General features: G+C 46.7%; 1 protein-coding gene across 4 annotated transcripts in view; it reads left to right on the forward strand.

The window, feature by feature from the left end:
• Positions 1–20,330, forward strand: part of ASAP2 (ArfGAP with SH3 domain, ankyrin repeat and PH domain 2) — a 147,755-nt gene that overhangs the window by 37,124 nt on the left and 90,301 nt on the right. For 2 of the 4 annotated variants that reach the window (XM_032496987.1, XM_032496989.1), the window contains exons 1-2: positions 5,987–6,133; positions 11,127–11,199. In XM_032496987.1, coding sequence (XP_032352878.1) covers positions 6,002–6,133; positions 11,127–11,199 — 205 coding nt within the window. In that variant the 5' untranslated portion in view covers positions 5,987–6,001. Of the gene's footprint in view, positions 1–5,986; positions 6,134–11,126; positions 11,200–20,330 lie in introns of those variants that run through there. The other 2 variants (XM_032496988.1, XM_032496990.1) reach the window with 1 other exon arrangement.

Genomic DNA, 20,330 nt, shown 5'->3' on the forward strand with positions numbered 1-20,330 from the left:
TGAAGGGAATTAGGGGCAGAACTGATGTGGGGAGCCCTAAAGTTCTGCAGGGTTTCTGCATAGTCTCTACTGGTTTTATATTTAATATTTACAACAATTGTCTAAAAGTTTTGAAAAGCCAAGATTTACACTTTAATTTTGCATCTCCTGGCAGTGAGGTGATACACCTGGAACACTCTGGACTCCTGGGAAGAGTGCACCGAGGGGCTGCAGTTTCACTTACTTGTGTGCCGGTTGGTGAGGAGCATGTTGAGTGTTGAGGGGTACTTCTTAGGAAGCTGGCGTTGCTCCAGGGATGGAGCTCTGCGGTGAGGTCGTTTCTAACGTCCTGTTTTGATGAAGGGGTGTGTGTGGACCAGGATCTGTAGAACGACCATGGCAGGTCTACTGCCTTCTTAATCAATGGCACGTTGACAGATCAGACAGCTTTGCAGAGACGGCAGGAGGAAAAGAGCCATTCTAGGGCCCCCTGAAAGCAGGTTATCTTGTTATCTTGGCAGCACAATTCATTTAATCAATATTTATTGAGTGCCAACTATGTGTTAAGCATGGCTTTGGGGTGATCAAGACAAAAAATGAGCACAGCAGCATGGTCACCAAGATGTGGAAAGGCTGATGTTAGCATGTGTCTGTGCGTGTCCCTCCTTCGGTTAAACGTCATTTTGCAGTCGGTTGTAGAAGAAATCAGTGTTCCACACATGACGCCATGTGCTGTTCACATGGCCCTTAGCGTTACTGCACGATTTAGGTGCTTGCTGTATAATGTATTTGAGCTAAGGACTGCAGGGAGATACGAGATGCTGTCCGTGGTAGAGACTTGAAACAAACTTCTTTCTATTTCAAAGCTTTGAATTAGTTTAAATAAAGAGTATCTTGGGCTGTTTTCAAAAGTAATGTCTTTGACCATCTGTTTCTATTTATACGTGCAAATCGGAGTCTTCTCCGTCTTGCTGTGACTGAAAGAGTACCGACGTGCACGTACGGGCTGCTGGCAGCCACGGGGCCCATTTCAAGTGAATGAACACAGCCTCATGGGTTTTGCTGATTCTTTTTATGTGATGTTACATATTTGAACAATTTGTATTCCAGTAAGATGTCTTTTAAATCCACTTTATACAGAGGAATTATGTTTCAAAAGCCACTGACCAAATGAATGGGGCACTTGGTGACTGTCCCTTAGCCATTTGTCCTGCCAGGCCCTGCTTGTGTGACTGCGATCTCCCTGCTGGGGGCTCCTCCGCCTTCTAATGACTTGCTGCTTTCTTCAGGATGTGACTGTGGTTGCCTTCCGCGAGAATTCTTTCCTGGATGACCTGCCACCATGTTGTTGGGTGTAAACTAGAGAAGATGGGTGTGGCTTCGTTCATTCCTTGTTCATGGAGCATTTGCAGGTGCCAGGCACTGTGCTGGCGGTGGAGATTCGGAGACAAGAAATCAGGGGGTCCCGACCTGAAGGAGCTGATAGGCCTGGCTTTATTCCCTGGAATAAATAGTCGTTTACCTTGAAGAGACTAAGGAAACAGCACATTATGTCAGAAAGAACAACAGGCTAAGATAATGTGAAAGTTTTTTTTTAAATTGAAGTATAGTCAGTTTACAAAGTTGTGTCAGTTTCTGGTGTACAGTATAATGTTTCAGTCATACATATACATACATATATTCGTTTTCATATTTTTCATTGTAGGTTACTACAAGATACTGAATATTATTCCCTATGCTATACAGAATAAACTTGTTTATTTTTATTTATTTTATTTTTTTAATTGAAGTATAGTCACAATATGTCAATCTCTAATGTACAGCATAATGTACCAGTTATATATGTATAAAATATATATTTGTTTTCATATTCTTTTTCATTAAAGGTTATTACAAAATGTTGAATATAGTTCCCTGTGCTATACAAAAGAAATTTGTTTTTTCTCTATTTTTACATATAGCAGTTAATGTTTGTGAATGTTGAACTCACGAATTTATCCCTCCCAACCCCATTTCTCCCCAGTAACCATAAGATTGTTTACTATGTCTGTGAGTCTGCTTCTGTTTTATAGATGAGTTCATTAGTGTCTTCTTTTTTCTTTTTTTTTAGATTTCCACATATGAGTGATATCACATGGTATTTTTCTTTCTCTTTATGATTTACTTCACTTAAAATGACAATCTCCAGGTCGATCCATGTTGCTAAAAATGGCATTATTGTATGATACATGCACCCCAGTGTTCATAGCAGCACTATTCACAGTAGCCAAAACATGGAAACAACCTAAATGTCCATCAACAAGTGACTGGATAAAGAAATCTTGGTGTGTTTATACAATGGAATACTACTCGGCCATAAAAAAGAATTTTAAAAAAGTATTTTTTTTTTAACTGAAAGAAAATTACAAAGGTGGCATTTTGGTTTTATCATTACCTCTGTGGCCTTGGAAAAATAACCTCACCTTTCTGAGCCTTCGCCTCTGCTTTGTTACAGTAACATTACCTGAGTTTGAGGCCCACCAGCTGTAATATGTGTAAAAGCACATTGTGTTCAAAGTGCTATGCAGATGTGAGAGACCTGTCACTGCTGGTACCCCCAGTACGACTGCTGATGTTTTCGTGTTTGCATCTTGACCTTCCATTAAGTTGTACTGACATACAATTTACATTTCTTCCTGTCTATTTTGAGAAGTCCAAGCCAGGGAAATGTGGAATTTTTAGTTAAAAGTCACTTTTTGCCATTACCAAATACTTGTTTTTACATGTGGAATAGGGTTGATTATTCGCAGTATTAATAGCTAGTACATTAATTGATTCTATTGAGACTCTCAGGCAGAATTCCTAGAAAATTAATCTGCATCACATGTATTTGAGTACAGTTGTCATCCCTCTTTAGGAAAGCTGGCTGACATGCAAACTGTCTTCAAGACAGTGGTTTCATAGAATTTTACATCTGGAACTTCGGAGGAGAAGCAGGGCCACCATATGAGTAGGTGACAGAGCCGGATGGTGCCCTCTCCCTGCCACCATGCTCACCCCTTCATTTGCACGATCCGTTGTTCGGGTCACTGTAATAAGTGTAAACCTTCCTAGAAGCCTGGGCTGTGTGGCTTGAACCAGCAGCACCTGGAGGAGCTGCCTTCTTGTCTGTGCCCTCTTGCAACTTCCTCGGGTTTCTTGAGGAATAGTAAATAATTTGTATTTTTGCTTTTTTGAGGGATAGTAAATACTGCTGCACAGTGGCTTCAAAGCAAGTAGCGTTCTGGTCTGAGAAATGTAGAATATCTTTACTCATGTCATACATCTTCGTCTTTGTGTCTCTCTCTCCTCTTCACCCTTCAGGCTAAGCAAGCAGCACCATTAAGTGCAGCATCTGTTTCTAGGACTCTGCATTTGGGGTTCCCGGGGGACTGCAGTGTGCAGCGGGCGTCGTGTCCTGCTGGAGGGACAGATGAGGATGGTCCCCGGGGTCTGCCTGGCAGCCCCCAGGGTGCAGGCAGGAGGGGGCCTCTCCCTGGATTGCGGGATCTGGTCCCCTGCTCTCCCTCTTGTTCTGTTAGCTGGGGTTTTGCATTTCTTTTCTTTGGATGGAGAACAAAGAAAGTAAAACGAATGGTCTGAAGCCCTTCCTTGGGGAGAAATGCTCACATCCCCAGATGCTGAAAATAAACAGCCTTTCATGACCCTCGGGAGCTGCCCCGGCCAGCCTAGAGCTGATCTGGCCTTTGGCTGTACATCCTGCCATCTTCCGCTGCCCCTCGGTGACAGGGGACCTGCCCTGCCCTCCCCAGCCTTGCCCCACATCCAGCCTCACCTGCTCCCTCGTCCGGCCCTGCAACCCGCTCTTCCTGCCAAGCTGCTGGATGCTTTCCAGAGGCCAGGGCAGTGCTCACCCACGTGGTGTAACTTCCGTTGCCTTAGCAAGTAGATGCTATTGCCCCATTCTAGGGATGTGGAAGCTGAGGCCCAGATCCAGTCGTTCGTGTGTGGAGATGTGGGAATGAAAGCCCAGGTCTGTGTCCTAAGTCATAGTCTTTCTCCTCCAGTGGCGCTCTCACGATAAGCTGGGGTCACAGGGACAAAGTGGGGTGCAGGTGTGTGGTCTAGGGGAGGAAAATGCCTGGATGGTTCCTGTGCACCTCTGCCCCCCCCCCAGTTTATCTTTCCCCTTCCCTGTCACTGCACTACTTGGACTGCAGAAAAATTAGAGGTTAGTTCCCAGAGATGCAGCCTTGAGGGCTAGGGAGCGTGGATGGAGGACAGGCACCTTGCGGTGAAGCAGGAGGGGCACAAGGGACCCAGTTAGTGCATTGGCCTTATTTCACTGTCCTTTTCTCATGAAACTCCCTCTGCTGCATCTCAAGGGAGGTGCTGTGGGCGGCAGTCTCCGCAAGCCTGCTGGGTCCTGCTTCCTCTTGTCTCCCTTCCCCTGTCTCAGCTTCCCTCCTCCCTACTTCCCACTCCATCGCAGAGCAGGGCGCCGAGTCTGTGGGATGGAAAACAGGAACCGGGAAATGGAAGATCCAGACACGGCAGGACGGCGGTCGTCTGTCTGATCTTCCCCTTGGAAAGCCCAAGAGTAGGTTGTGTCACCTGGACAGATGCAGATGGTGGCGACCCCACCCACCACCTTCGTCCATGCCTCCCCCAGCCCTGGGGAAGGGTCTGAAACACCGGGCTACTTATACAGGTGGTCTGGGCGGGGGTGCCCGCGCCCCTGGACCGGCTTAGAGGAAGCACAGGGACCAGGGTGTAAGGGAGATGATGTCCTGAACTTTGGAGGAGGCGGCCGCAGAAGCCCGCTGAGCTCCCCTCCTGCCCCTGGGAGCCAGGCTGCCCTCCACTCCCCTCGCAGCTCCGACCTGGGGCTCCACACTCCTCTTCTGAGTGGTAAAGTCAGGGGACGAGTGACCCCTCTGCTGAGTTGGCCCAGGACACCCCCCGGTCTTTGCTCTGTCATCCGTTTAGTGAGTCAGAGACATACCAGGAAAAGTTTTGAAGAATTTAAATGTTGATGGGGAAAAATCTGTGGCAGTAGAAGTGAAAGGCTGACGTGAGCTACAAAGATGTTTTTTCTTAGACTTTTCCCCCCTCATTATCATGGCCATTGTCAGATCTGAAAACACGTATGTATCCCGTTGATTGGGACAGTACGGGGGTGGTGGGCTTTCTGACCAGCCGCCGTCCCTGGTGGGAGGATGCAGGGTAGCCGGAGCCCCTCTGAGGACCAGAGGCACCATCGTAACGGCTGTGGGGTACTGGGGGCCTGCAGTGAGCGCTCCAGGTCCTGTCCACACCGATGACCTTGTCTGTGAAGCAGGCATTACTGCTCCCGGTTTCCAGGTGAAGAAACCGAAGTCAGGGAGGTGAAGTAATTTTTCTGAACCTGTGCTGCTGGTTAGTGGATCCTGGCCTGGAACCATGTCTGCCTGGTTCTGAAACGAGTGGTTTTCAATTTCCGCACTGTTCTCCAAAAGGACAGCGCTGAGGGCCCAGAGCTGAGACCGCGTTCTGTTGGGCTCTTTCCTTTCTGGCATCTTCCTGTAGGTGACGTCGCGGAGCTAGAGATGTGGGTGTTAGGAGGGAATTAGGGGACTTGAGTGGAATGATGGGTTCTCCCATTTTCAACGCAGGTACTGCTTAAAGTCTCAGGTCACAGTTACAAGAGGTACTTTTTGAAAGAACACACAGAACACAAATGTGGCAGCCAGTTGCCAGCAGAAAGGCCTCCGCCGAGGGCCTGTTTGGAGTGGTGGAGCCAGTATGCTGCGAGGGGTTAGGGGAGCGGACAGAGCCCCCCGAGTGGCTCAGGGTCGTGATGTCTCCAGCAGACCTAGAGCCCCCGGCAGAGAAGTCTCCCTTGGTTTTCCTCGTCCGCGTGGGGAGCTCGGGAAGAAAACAGCCATCTCAAGTCCCTGCTCCGCTGTTTATGTTACTGAAGTGAAGTTCATGTGGCTTGATCCCTGTTTCCTGGGGAAATCAGCCTGTCTTGTGATTACATTGTCTTGTGGGACTGGGACACATGTGGAAGGCTGACCTCGCTCCCCGAGTGGAGGTCGCCTTCCCAGCCTCTTCTCCAGCTTCTGCATCGCCTGGCCTGTGGGTGCCTGGTCCGCTGCGGCGCCCTCACCCCTCCCTCCCGCTTCCTGCAGCGGTGAGTTAGCATCTTCTGGTATAATGCCCATTTTGTCTGTGATTATTCTCCTGAGGTAACCGTTTCCTGCCTCGTGTCTGAGCTTTTTTCAGTCCAGGGAGCAGAGCTCAAGTAACGCGCCATGGGATGTGTCAGAGGGACCCAGGCCGGGCCCTCCTGCCCCTGTGGTCTCCCCGGGAACAGGGCACTGGGGCTGGGAAGACTGGGAGTGCCTTTCTTTGCTTCTGGTGGGTTGTAGCTGTTTTGCCAAATTTCGCCTTTCCCTTTTCGACTCCCCCGGATCTCCCAGAAGCTTCCCTCCCTTCCCCCAGTAAAATCAGGATGTAAAAGCATTTTTATAAAGCTGGAGTTCACATCATCTGTTTCCGTTTCTCTAAAATAGTGATCTAGTAAGGCCTGTGTTGGGGGCTGACGTCCCCAGGGAGGGGTCTGAGAAGTGCCCGTGGGTACTTGGGTCTTCCACTTTACAAGCCTCAGGGTTCTCTTTTCTTGATGTGGGCATTTGTGCATAGCCTGTGTTCTTTTTCCACTTAAAGTTTCCACGTAGTGGGATCCAGTCGGCTTCAGTCATAGCGACAACTGTCTGCACTCTGAGTGAGTGCACCGTAGTTTTCGTGGTTACTCTTTAGGTTGGGCATTTGGGGGTCTTTCTCATTTTTTCTTTGCAATATTTATATCTGTAAACATAAACATAATTAAATCCTTAAACATGATCTAATTCTGCCTATTTTTTGAATTTTTGTGGCATTACATTGCATACTCACTTTTGCTCATTTAAATGAACATTTTTGTGAAATTTCATTTGTGTCCTGAGTAGGTAAAGTTTGTTCGTTTCCATTGCTGTGTGACATTCTGTTATGTGAATACACGACAGTTCGTCCATTTCACCACCGACAGGAATTTGGGTTTGTCCGGTTTTCAGCTGTTCTGAAGCGTGTCGTAAACATCCTGGTGCGTCTCTTCCGGTGCAGACAGGTGCATGCTGTGAGTAACGTGGATTTTATTAGGTGATGCAGAGTGTGTCCTTCTTGTTTGTCCTCACGCTCGCGTTTCACACCGCTGTTATTTAGCCTGGGTATCTGATCTTAATTCTCCACGACACCTGCTCTTCTCCAGGCCTCTGCTTTACTCCCCGGAGGAGGTAGATCTGTTATTGCTCTCGCTTTCCACTGAGCCTGCAGGCCATGGTGCATTTCCCTGCTTTCCAAAGGCTTCTGGAAATACTGGACACTGTCATTAACGTTCTCTGTTATTTCAAGGTTAAGTCAAATGCGCGATGAGGCAAAACCACTGTCTAAACGTCTGTATGACTCTTGGCAAAGCTGTCCTTGGGACACGGGTCTGGGCATTCTTTTGTTTTGTTATTTGGTCCACTGTCCTTCAAATATACCATTCCTTCTTCTCCAGTTGGCCTTTCATGAAAGGAATGGGGGGCGATGAGACGGGACAGGCCTGGAATGTGGTCTGAATCAGGGAGGCTTATGGGTCACTGTCCTCTCATCCCCTCCAGGGCAGCATCTCTGGGTTCCAAGAGTAAGCCAGCCCCTTCCCACCCCTGCTGGCTCAAATTGTGACCGTAGGGAGCTGGGGACCAAGCTGGCCTTGTGCTGCTGGCTCCAGCGAATGCCTTCAGGTCAGGGCAGGAGGAGCAGGGGCTCGCTGACGGTGCTGGGGAAACATCTGTGTGGATCTGCAGGTCAGGGGTCAGTACACTGTGTGCAAAGGTCCAGATAGTAAATATTTTAGGCTTTCTGGGCCTAGAGACACAATTGAGGTTGCTATGTATATACTTATAAAATAAGAGGAAATAAATTTCCACAAAAAATTCTATTAATGAAAATCAAACTAAGGACAGTAACAGTGGAGCGTGATGTTTGGTGATGCAGGTCTGCTGATGGGGGGTGGGGTTCTTCTGGGGATATGACGCTTCTCTTAGCTGGATCAGAGTCAGAATTCCTCGTGATTATGTGGACTGGGAAGTTTCATCTGTACAGATCCTTAGCTCACGGCCGCGTAAAAGCAGGCTGAGGGCGGGATGTGGCTTGTGGACCCTGGATGCTCCAGGCTTATCTCAGACAGACTGTGGGTTTGGTTCCACATTCCAGCATCAGGACATAGGTGCTTCCGCACCAGGATGGCGGTCCCTGTAGGGCCCTTGGAACAAAGACTAAGTCAGCCCTCCCAAGGAAGACAGATGTGTCACACAGTGACGTTTGTGCCAAGCCCACGGAAGGAGGAGGGCAAGGACTCCCAGATGCTGCCAGTGTCTTATGGGACAACCCTCAGGGATGGCCCCCAGAGGGGCCTGCAGGTACAGAGGAGAAGCCTAAAGTCAGCACGCCTGGAAGCAGCGCGTGGGATGGGGCCAGCACTCTGAAAGGTAGCAAGACATGAGGAGCCGACTTTTAAATTTTATTACATTTAAATTTTACTCTAGACATTCCTCTGTGGCCAGCGGCTGCTGTCCTGGACAGCACGGGTCTGAGAAGAAGAAGTGTGAGCACCCCGCTCCCCACCCCGGAGCTGTCCTTTCCCACGCTGCACGCGTCCCCGAGCATAGCCACGCCCGGGCAGCGGGGACTCGGAGGAGATAAATAAGAACTGTGGCTATTAATAAAACAGTGTAGGGGATCCAGAGAGACACTTTGAAAGTGGTTGAAAACAGTTGTTTATTTTCCTCTGAAGTATCCAAGACACATCCCTATGATAAATTCACTCTCTGAAATTTTCTTTGTAAATGAAAGGTCAGCTGTAGTCTCGCTCCTCAGAGTTAATGAGGTTTGGCCAGACTTGGCTGCGGCTTAGTTCCTACTTTGGGCTGTATTGTCTATTAGATTTTGGCCTGTTTATAGTTTTTCCAAATGAACTCTGGTTATAATTGCAGCTTTTTTCCCTTCTCTGAAGCTTGGGTAGAGTGTGGAGTGGGCGGGGTATGGGTGAGCTCCTGATCTGGTTGCAAGTCTCAGCCTAACTGGTAGAAACTGTTGGTTCCTTGAGACTCTCAGCTTTTGTTATGTTTTTGTTGTTCTAACATTCCAGTGCTGTTTTTATGTGTAATTGACAGAGACTTTTTTCCAGCACTCAGTCTTAATCTTTTTAACTTCTTCTGACCAAGTTTAATCTTAATTATCTGTGAGTACGCACTATAACGAAGGGTGTGTTTTTGATTGGGGAAATAATTGCTTTTTTCTCTTGTCATTTTAATTAAAAATTACCTCTACCACTTGCTTCAACTTTGCTTCCAAGCTCTTCTTAATAGACTGTAGGAAAGCCAGTTACTGCGTAGCCACTCCCTGGTGAGTTCAGGAAACAGCTTGTCCCTTTAATGACAAGGGTAGAATTTCCATATAGTGGCATATTTTTACAAGACTTTGTGCAGTAAATGGTCAGGGCAGGGTGTGTCCCACAGTATAACGCGGGAGGGAATTTGTCAGAGTTCAGCCGTGTGATAAAGCATATTTTCTCTGCGATCTCTTCCACGCTGAAATACTGACTACCCCTGGTTCCCATTTCCCCAGCACAATTGAGCCGAACCCTTGTGGACAGAAGATTGGTCCATCATCGATGGTGGTACCAGCGCCTGGAGAGTTGAGACCCGGGTAAGAGTGGCAGAGTAGGTCCTGATGGGCACTCACTGACGTTTCCGGCATGTTTGCTGCCCTGCCTCGAGCCCCAGGTGGCTCCCCACTGTGTGTCCCCACTGGGTCCCTCATGTTTGAGTAGCCTTTCCCCGTATCCACTTCCTGCCTGCCCAGATCCGTTGTTCTCACTGGGGCCTGTGTGCCCTTCTCCTCCCTCCTGCTAAGAGTAAGAAGCCGTCAGTAGCTGCCCATTGTCTCTGGGCTCAGCAGGGACACTTTCCTGCATTTGGGCCCTCGTTGGTCTTCCTAGTCCCATGGTCGTTTCCTGAGCTGTGTTTTCAGTCCTGTTCTCTGCCAGGCTCTCTGCTGGTACTGGGGCTACAGAGCTGAACAAATGCTTGCCCTCAGAGGAGAGCATTAGGAGGGTAATGGTGCTTTTTTATTAATAACAGCTCTTTGTATTTTAACCACTTTGTCAAATATCTGGTGCCTTTGTGATCATTTTTCTGTTCAAAACTGTCAGCATCAGTCATATCCGTTTTTAGCATTTAACAAGATAAGAGCAGTCATTGTTGCATTGGAACTAGGACTTACCAAGCTGGTATTGAAAGTGGATTCAGAAGGTGATTTAGGACGCCCAGAAGTCCAGAATCTTTCTCTGAGATGGTGTGCTCTGTTTAACATGACAGGTCATTGCACTATTTTATGCTCAAACTCACAATGAGTAGTAAGTACTTTATTGAGTAACTCCTGTGTATCAGATATTGGGCTGGGGGCTTCCCTGCAGGTCTTCGTTTCATTTGCAAATACCCTGTGATTGGTGTCACTGTCCCTGTTTACCAGTGCTCGTCCCTCACGTCACAGCAACTAAAAGTGACACCCGTTGCTCTTCTGTGGTGTTTCACTGGGGTCAAAAGGAAAGTTTGCCCCTCATCTTCTGTGGAAGCAGAGCTGTGATTAAATCTCCAGGTTTGGTTAGTCATCGAACAAATGTTTGACCACTTATTATGCGCTGGGTGTATAAGTGCTGTATACTCCTACTGTGTGGTAGTTGGCCTGTAAGGTGATGATTTAATACCCAAGTGTGTCTGTTTGACCATTCGGGGGCAGGCCCTGGCGCGCTGGCACGTCCCCGGGCCTTGCTGATTCACAGGGAGGGGGTGTTGGTGGAAGGGGAGTTGGTCCAGGTCGACCTCCTTCTCTGCAGAAGGCTAATGTCCCGCGGGCAGTGTGGGCGGAGGCAGCTTGGGTCCTTCGGGTGGATGAGGCGGTGACTACCTGCCCTGTCTTCATTCCCACCGCCTGAGCATTTATCCACAGAGGCAGCCCCTGAGGGGCCTTCACCGGACTGCCCTCTGTAGCTGAGATCTAAGCTCAAACACGTTTTAATTAATACGTTCTCTGTATTTTAGGCTTTGGACGTGGACCGGATGGTTCTTTACAAAATGAAGAAATCCGTGAAAGCAATAAACATCTCTGGGCTGGGTGAGTGTGCTTTCTTTCCTAGGGGTTTCTTTGTGGAAAATTTTGTATCTGCAGTCCTGGTGCCATAATACTGATTACCATTAATGAATAATCAACCAGACTCATTTTTCTGGGCATGCCTATTAGAGAGGTGAGTTGGGGCGTTTAATTTTCGGAAGTGTGTTTTATTTTGTGACTGACTGATTCAGGCCTGTGGTTTCCTCTCCCACCCCCACTGTCCCACGTTTTACTTCTTGTTCTCTGAAGAGCCGCTGAGTTTCCCCGATGGCCTCCCTGCAGGACCCAGCTTTGTCAAACTGGCTCAGAAGGACATCGGATTCATTTCTGCCTCTGTCACTTGGTTTGTGCTATTAATCATGTCAGAATGCCTTTTGCATTCAAAGAGAGTATTAAGAATAGCCTAACATTTGAAGAGCCCTCAAATCAAGGAAGTGAAGAACTCATACTTGACAAAACAATTAATAAGGCAACCAGAACGGAACTTTAAAGTAAGAACACATGATTTGGATCCTTCAAGGGGCAAGGGAGGTTATTAAATTACTGAAGTGGGCAAGGCACTAGTGAAAAAGCACCAGTAAAAGGCTTGAGGGGCGGCGGTGGGGAGCTATTGTTAAAATAAAAACTGAAATTTGCTAAATGGTAGGCTACACACATAGGAAGAAGGAATGAGGCCCCGTGTTGCCTGAACACAAGGAGTGAAAGGGATGGACAGTGTGAAATAAAAATTAGGAGCCACTGAGAACAGATTCAGGAGGGTCAATGTTAGCGTCCACCTAGAAGGAGTTCCAGAAGAGGGAAAGGAGAGTGGAAAGAGGAAATTTTTTTTCCCCTCAAATGATGCTGAAAAATTCCTGTAACTAAAGAAAGATTTCAGGTCTCATTGAGAGAGTCCACTGAATTCTAAGGAAGACAAGTTGTGTGTGTGTGTGTGTGTGTGTGTGTGTGTGTATTTATGTATGGGTGGATATGTGTACATATCTTGATACATGTCCTGCTGTCTTATCATCAGGGATAAAGAGGAAAGTAACAATTTACCCAGAGGAGTAGAAAAGCACATCTGCAGGGAAAAGTATCAGGGGGAAATATGCTAAAAAGGATTGTTTTAAATGAGTTGTGACTTTATACAGATATTTTTCCTCCCTTTATTTTGTGTATTTTATAAATTGTCATTATATTGATATTAAAATGATTAGACAGGTATTAATTTGTTTATGATAAGTGTCAAATGTTTGTGAAATAAGTTCCAGAAAGCAAAGAAGAGATGGGACTTAAGTTGTTCTTGACTTGAGCTGGTTCCCGACTAAGTTTGAAAGCTTTTTGGACCTGGGGTTTGTGGTGCTAGCTGTTGTGCCCTGGAGAAAGTCACTTAGCACCTTTTAGCCCTGGTTTCCTTGTCTCTAAAGTAATCCATTTAGGTTAGAACGCAGATCCGTGGTTCTCAGCTAGGGTGATTTGCCCCCTACCCTCTGCAGTTTGGTTAGTTACAACTAAAGCCTGTGTGTGTGCGTGTGTGTGTCTGTGTGTGTGTGTGTGTGTTAGAGGCCATGGTGGTGCTGAAGGTCCTATGATGTACAGGACAGCCCCCAGCAGAGTTACCTGGCCCCAAATGTCACTAATGCCAGGGTTAAGAAACTACCATCCAGATATTCTTCAAAGTCCACTACAGTTTTTTAAAGAGAAACCATAAAACAGAAACAAAACCCACCACCAGGCTTAGCTTGCCAATACATAAATATTGATCGACTGCCTGACAGCCACAGATTTTATGAAAGAAGGAAGTGGAGTTACTATTCAGTGATTAACACCAAACTGGAAGTGAACACACGTAGGGAGATTTTAATTAGTTTATTTATTTAAAAGTAAATTTCAAAAAAAAAAGAGTGTAAGACTCCCCCTCTTAACACAGCACTGAGATTTGCTGAGACAGATGTTTCAGTATCCAGAAAGACGGCGCCGCCGGGAAAAGCTCCTTTCCTGGATAAAGTTGCCGGCACTGAGGGACAGTAATGATGGTCTTCTGTTTTTGAACACTTCCTGCGTACCTGGGCTTTCTGTACTCTATGTGCATCTTTACAACAAATCGTTCTTGTTTTACAAAGAGGAACCTGAGGTCAGAGGGTTGAACGTGTTCTCAGGGTGCTCCTGGCGCTTGGCCTGCGGCTGGGCCAGGGCTGTAGTCAGTGGCCACTGTGCTGCAGGGCCACCACGTGTCGAGGTATCACCAAGAGATGGATGCTCAGTTTTGTGGACCAACAGCAGATTTCAGAAAGTATCGTAAGTGATATATTCTGTTGTTGTGCTCATTGAGCTTTCCGAGTTTATAATTCAAGGCTTGTGTAAAAGGGATCTTTCATATTTTGGTCAGGTTCAGAAGTGATCTTAAAGTCCTATGTTGAGAAGTTGTTCTGGTCAGAAATAAAAAATGAAGTAATGGGCAAATGTGGGCTCCATGACTGCTGCCAGCCTTGAGGAAGGACTGGTGAGGCTCCAGAGGCTGGCCCAGCGCCCAGCAGGGTAGCTTCCAACCAGCATTAGGAAGGAGAAGGTGTAAACACTTTGGTGTCCGGAAGCCGCCTTACAAATTCACCGCCACGTGCGTCTCCTCTGCCTTGCTGACCTGTGCTGCTGACCCTGTGCCCTGAGCCTCATTTCCTCACCTGCCCAGAGTCGTCTTCTAAAACACAACCCAGTGATGTTACATTCTCTGCTGCTTCTCCGCAGTGTTTCTTCTTGTCCACGTTGTCATCCTCACGAAGTTCAAGAGCCTGGGAGAGAGGAGACAGGCCTCTCTGGGCTCTACTAATTTTAGGGAAATTGGGGTAAAGCCGAGGTAAACAGGTCTCTTCTCCTGCAGGACTAGCCAGAGAGTTTCATATGCTAAAGTGCGTTGTGAGGGGAAATTGGTCTTAACCCTTTGAAAATTTACTTGCCTATGAAACTGCCACTTGCCCCCTTAAGCGCCCCCAACATGAGCCTCAGGTTGGTTAACACTGCGGAGCACCAGCTGCGGTCCCGCTCCTGGCATCACCGGACCGAGACCCTGGGTGGAGTCCCTCCCAGCTCTCTGCACCCTTCCTGCTGTAACGTGCCGTCCGCCCCCTAGAGCCACGTTCCAGTGCCTTCTTCCCGCTGCACGTGCTCTTCTGTTTCAAATGGCATTTTGCCACTTGATCGGAGGCAACCCAGGCTTGAGGAAGTTGAGAAGTTTGCTCTGGATTTTGAGCACAGCATCTTGTGCACTGGCCTGGGTCCTTTCTGAGGCACCACACACCCAGCAGGCCGACCGTCAGCCTGGCTTGCAGGGGCCTGTATTTTTGTTGTCTTTATTCATCTTTATATTATATATAAGTTTGAGTTATTATAGGGCTGTGAGTCAGATTTTTTTTTTTTAAATAAACCAGAACACTGATCCTGGAGTCTTTATTTCAGAACAAGTGTGGTCTACTTCAGAAAAGTCACCTGAGGAAACGCTGCACCTTGTCCTGTGAGCTGCTGTCGTCTTCCATGGCATTTGGATCTCTTCTCTGGAACTGCTTTTAGTAGCACATTCTTTTGAATATATTTAGGAGAGGAGTCTAAGGATAGATTAAATTTTTTTAGAACTAGATGTTAGGAATAAGCCAGGCATATTCAACAAGAGATTAAGCTGCTGGCGACCACGGTTGGCTAGGAGTGTGAGAGCTGTATAGTCATTCTGGCTCTGAAGGAAGTTAGTCCCGGAGAAGTTCCCCATCGTGGTTTGATCATTAAAGCGTTTAACATCCTTAGGCACCTGCGTGCATAGAAGAACCCCCGTTTTAGGTATCATTAAAGGAACAGTGAAAATAGTTTAGCATTTATGCCTGACACTGCTTTACATGTTTTCCCATCTCATGTTCCTTAATTTATGTGCCAGCGGGACTTTCTGCCTCGTTTCCTGCTTGGTCATGGGTTGGCCCCATCTGACCTCTAACTGATCGCCAGTTCTCCCCAGTCTCTCTCTGCTCCAGGCTGACTGGCGGCTCACTGCTTCCTGAGCGCATCATGACTATATCTGTGGTTTGCAGGCTGTCTCCCATCCAGCCCTGCTGCTGGTCTGTACACACGCTTTCCTGCCCCAGGCACCTGTTGAAGACCTGCCCACCCACCTCCATCAGGCCGAGATTTGACACAGCGTTAGTTTCCTTTGACTCTGGTATTAGTTTGACGTACTGCAGTGATAAATGACCACAAACAGAGTGCTTTAAAATGACGTGAGATTTTTTTGCAGCTCAGGAGGTCAAAAGTCCAAACTAGTCTCACTGGGCTGAAATCAAGATGTTGACTGACTTCCTTCCTGGAGGCAAAGAGGTTTCCCTGCCATTTCCAGCTTCTAGAGGCTGCCCACCTTCCTTGGCTTGTGGCCTCCTTCCATCTTCACAGCCAGCAGTGGCTGCTGGAGTCTTTCTTACACGACTTCACTCTGACACCGTCATAGTCTACACTGGCTACCGTAACAAAATACCTCAGACTGGGTGACTTAAACCACGGATGTGTGTCTCTCACAGTTCTGGAGGCTGGCAGTCTGAGATCAGGGTGCCCACATGGTCTTGTTCTGGTGAAGGCTCCTTCCCTGGCTTGCAGACAGCCGTCTTCTCGCTGGGTCCTCACACGGTGGAGAGAAAGCGAGAGAGTGTAAGTCTGCTAGAGCCAGTAGGCTGTCTGAGGTCTCTTCTTATAAGGACACTAATCCCATCTTGAGGGCCCTACCTTCTTGACCACATTTAAACATAATTTTCTCCCAAAGGTCCACCCCCAAATACCATCATATTGGGGGTTAAGGCTTCAGCAGATGAATTTGGCCAGAGGGGGTGGGGTGGGCACACGATTCAGTCCATAGCAGACCCTGGCTCTTCTGCCTCCCTCTTCCACGTTTAAGGACCTCGTGGTTACACTGGGCCCACACAGATGGTCCAGGAGAATCTTCCCATCGCAAGTTGAGCTGATTAACAACTTGAATAACACTTGGAAATTCAAGATAGCATAATATCCTCACAGCTTCCAGGGATGAGGATGTGGACATCTTTGCTGGCATGGGGACATTATTCTGCCTACCCTACTTCCCCTCTGAATTGTGAGTTTTGAGGTTGAATCAGTTTTGACTTGTCTCTTCAGCCAAAACTGAGAGTCTCTAATAGGCAGACACTGTTCACTCTTTAAATATTGCTCTTTATTGTTCTCTAATAGTTTTATGTCTGTTGCTCTTTCCCCCCAATTAGATGACAAGCCCTTGAAGTCAGTGACCAATTCTGGGAGGCAGAGTAGTTTAGGATCGAGAGCAAATATGTGTTAGAACCTAGGAAGCCTGGGGTAGAAGCTAGTGGTGCCACTCAACAAGCCTGGGACACCGGGAAAGTTGCTTATCTTTCTGAGCCTCAGTCTCCTCATGTGTAGGATGAGAACATTAATGCTGCACAGGCTTGTTAGTGACAACTGACTGAGATAGCATGAAGAAGTGGCAGATGTGGTTCTGGACACATGGTAAGCATGGCAGCTGCTAGTATATTTCCTGTGTGTTTCTTGCAGTGGTCAGCACAGAGGCCAGTAGGTACACAGGAGGTGTCAATAAATAGTCCTTTGTATGTTATCACATTTCTGCTCTAAGTTCTTACACCATCCTCTTAGTGTAGGGGAGAGAAACTTACAATTTTAGGTGTAAACAGTGTATCTTCTGGCAGACTATTCTTTGTAAGGATTATATAGATTTATGTATCTGTACTTATGTATGTGTTCTTATATATGTTTTGAGATGCCTTAGAGCAGCCAGCTGTGTTTTTAGAGCCTTCAGGCTGAGGACGTTTTTAGCGTCTCAGCACATATCTGCACAGTCAGCGCAGCATCGCCTCTTGGCCTGCAAGGCCTTTAATATTTACTCGCTGGCTTTTTAAGGAAAAGTTTGGCAGTCCCTGATTTAGAGTAGTGGTTCTGAACCTTGAGAGCGCCCCCAGAATGCCTTCAAGTTCTTGTTAAAACACAGATAGCTGATTCCTACCCTCGGAGTTTCTGGTTCAGTCGGTCCAGGATGGGGCCTGAGTATTTGCTAACTAAATAAATTCCCGGGGTTGCTGAAGCCGCTGGTCTTGAGAGCACCGCCTTAGACACACACATCCCCAACTTTAAACCTTCGACTGGGCCAAAAGCTTATCAGTGTGTCCCCTATACATGCAAAACAATAATTTTCTTACACAATGGCGAGTATATTATGTTTGCTCCCAGTTTTCAAAAGGATGACAACACAGGTGTATTTCCTAGGATGGCTTGTGTACAGGTTTGCAAAAGTTTTTATTATGATGATGATTAGTTGAGAAACTGCTTCTATAATAATTTTTTCCACTGACAATAGACTGCTATTTGACCTCTTTAAAAAAAAGAAACTCTGTTCATATTTATTCCAATACTTTAGTCTAAACTTTCCCAATCTCTGTCTCAACCCATAGGTGTTCCCTCCCCACCCCCCGGGAAGTAGACACTAACATTCTTCAGCTGTTTGACATGTCGGTGGGTGGAAAAATTCATTTTTATCAAGAAGGAAGCACCAGAAGACTTTCATTTTCACTTCTCTAGAATTACTGTATCTTAAAGAGTTGGTGGAAGCTATTCTTATCAGGAGTGGGAGATCCCTTCTTTACCTGCAATCGGAACATCCTAGAGAAATTGGCACATCTTTAAAATGAAAAATACAATGGAAGAAATGTTAATTTTCCTTCAAACCTCTACCGTCTCCTGCCTACAAAAGAAAATGAGAATTCGGCTTTGTGTGTGTTTCTCCGTTATTTGCAGTGCTAATTAGAATATGGCTATTCAGTTAACACAGAATTGTTTCTATTACTATATCATAATTAGGATAGAGCAGTGTAAAAGAAATATATGTCATACATGCAATAATTTAGGAAGTGAAATTTCATTACGCATTGAGAAGGCACCGTATCTGGCATGTTTTTCCTCCTGTTACGTGAGAAAATAAATTATAATCCTTTGTGTTTGTCAAGAATAAGGTGAAACTGGTATTCAACTACTTTCTTGCAGCATTGAATACCGGTGCATGGAGTTTTTGGAAAGCAGTTTGGCCGTGCACATCAAGAAAAATAAAATCTTTATTGGAAGGATGTGCAGTGATGCTCATTGCATTGTTTCATTGCTTGTCCAAGTGAGAAGCCGAAAGCCTCCTGTAACTCAGGATGGAGCTACTTGAGGGAGTCATGTGGCAACAGGAACAAAAACGCCTGTGATGAAATCTTCAGACAACAAAATTGAGGATACAAAATGTGTGTATACAATAGCTGTGAGAAAAAGAATAAGTTATAACAAATGATAAAGCAAAGAATCTGTATTGATGTTCATAAATTTTAAGAGTGGAAACATAATAACAGCAATAAAAATCTGACACTCAAAACCTGTTGATTGTAGACCAAGCGCTGTGCTGCACAGATACAAGTTTAATCCTCTCATCAGCTCTGTCAGTTAGGTCCTATCAGTAGCTCTCTTTTCTGTTGGCATCACTGAGGCACAGAGGAGGCGTTTACCCCGGGCTGGAGAGCTGGAAGTTAGGGGAAATGAGATTCAAAACCCGATGTGCGTCCCCGGCTCTCATTCTGGCCCCAGCACCACACTGTCTGGTACACGGGCGGGATGGGAGTTGCAGGTACCTGAGGGAGAAACACCACTCATAAAGCCATGGGGACAGCCTAGATGTCATCTGGCCGAGCCATAGTGACCCTGAGGTGAGAAGTCCAGGTGGTTTTGCTTGGCCACTGTTCATTGTGAGCCAGTACATGACAAATGTGCTCAAAGGTGAGCCATAGGTGATCTTAGGGAGGTACATAGTGCTGCTAAAAAAGGTAGTTGTCCCACTGTTGAGTTGTAACAGCAACATTTTAAGAGAAACCTCAACACATAAAAGCTGGAAACCTCGTTGTAGGAGGGACGTTGGAAGGACCCAGGCCGTCTTAGCTTGGGGAGGGTAGGAGAAGGCGAATCTGAAGGTTTTCCCTGGAATGAGGAAGTGAGACGGATTAGCTGGTTCCTCTCTCCAGGCAGTTTCACGAGAGCAGGTTTTGACTCAAATCTGAGGGAGAAGTTAGCTGGGGGAGCAGCCCCAGTGGTGAGCTGGTCATCGGAAGGCTTCCAGCAGAGAGTTGGTTGGTGGCCCACTGTCTCTAAGGAAGTTGCAGTGGGAGATGGAGATACGGTCTCTAAGACCTTGAGATGTCGTCCAGTGATAAGGCTCTGAGATTCCAGTTTTTTCTTCTCTGCTGGTTGAGAATAGTGATTGGAGTTTAGATGGCTAATTTGTGGAATCCCTGCAGCAGTGAGCAACATATTCGTCATGGAAGGACAGCTAATCTGAAGGGAGGCTAAGATTTGTGACTTAACATCCCAAGTATTAACACGAATCATACATGGTTTGTACATAATCCGATAAGATCACACGCAGTTAAATATGGTTAACGTGGTCATCATACTTTTTTGGTAGGGAATTTACGCTTATCTAAGCCAAGGCTTTTAACCTGGTGTGTTGGATCCATGGACCAGCTTTTGGGGTCTGTGCATCCCAACAATTGTACAAAAAATTGTCTAAGGATACCTTTTCCTGAAGAGATAGTCCAAAACGTTTTTTAAATTTTTATTGGTGTCTGTGATAACCCGAAGATTAAAGAACCAGGGATCTAGCCAAACTCCCATGGTTTACAGGTGGGGATACCGTCACAGAGTTGGCTGTTTGCTTTACTTACCGTAAAACTTTGGCTACGTTATTCAGCAAGAATATCTGAACCTGTTTCCTCATCTGTAAAATCCTGCAGTTGTGGTGGAGATGAAAGCCTCTGTACGTTGTGTAAAATCCCCCCGCCATGAATGGCGGCTGTTGTGCACGGGGCTTTGAGACCGTTGATTTTCCAGGGGCTACCTGTCCCCGAGGCCCAGGAGTCCCTTCTCTCTCAGGCTGCTGTGGTCTCCCTGGAGGTGGGCTGGGGGTGTTTTCTGAGTGTCTGTAAGTGATGGGGATTACGTTCCTTGAGTACAGTGAGGTGAAAACAGGAGAAATACAAGGACCTACTTACAGTGAACACAGGGAACTGTGTTCAATTTCTTGCAATAACATATAATGAAAAAGA

Source organism: Camelus ferus, chromosome 15 (genome assembly GCF_009834535.1).
Source record: "Camelus ferus isolate YT-003-E chromosome 15, BCGSAC_Cfer_1.0, whole genome shotgun sequence".
In the NCBI taxonomy this organism is placed as follows: domain Eukaryota; kingdom Metazoa; phylum Chordata; class Mammalia; order Artiodactyla; family Camelidae; genus Camelus; species Camelus ferus.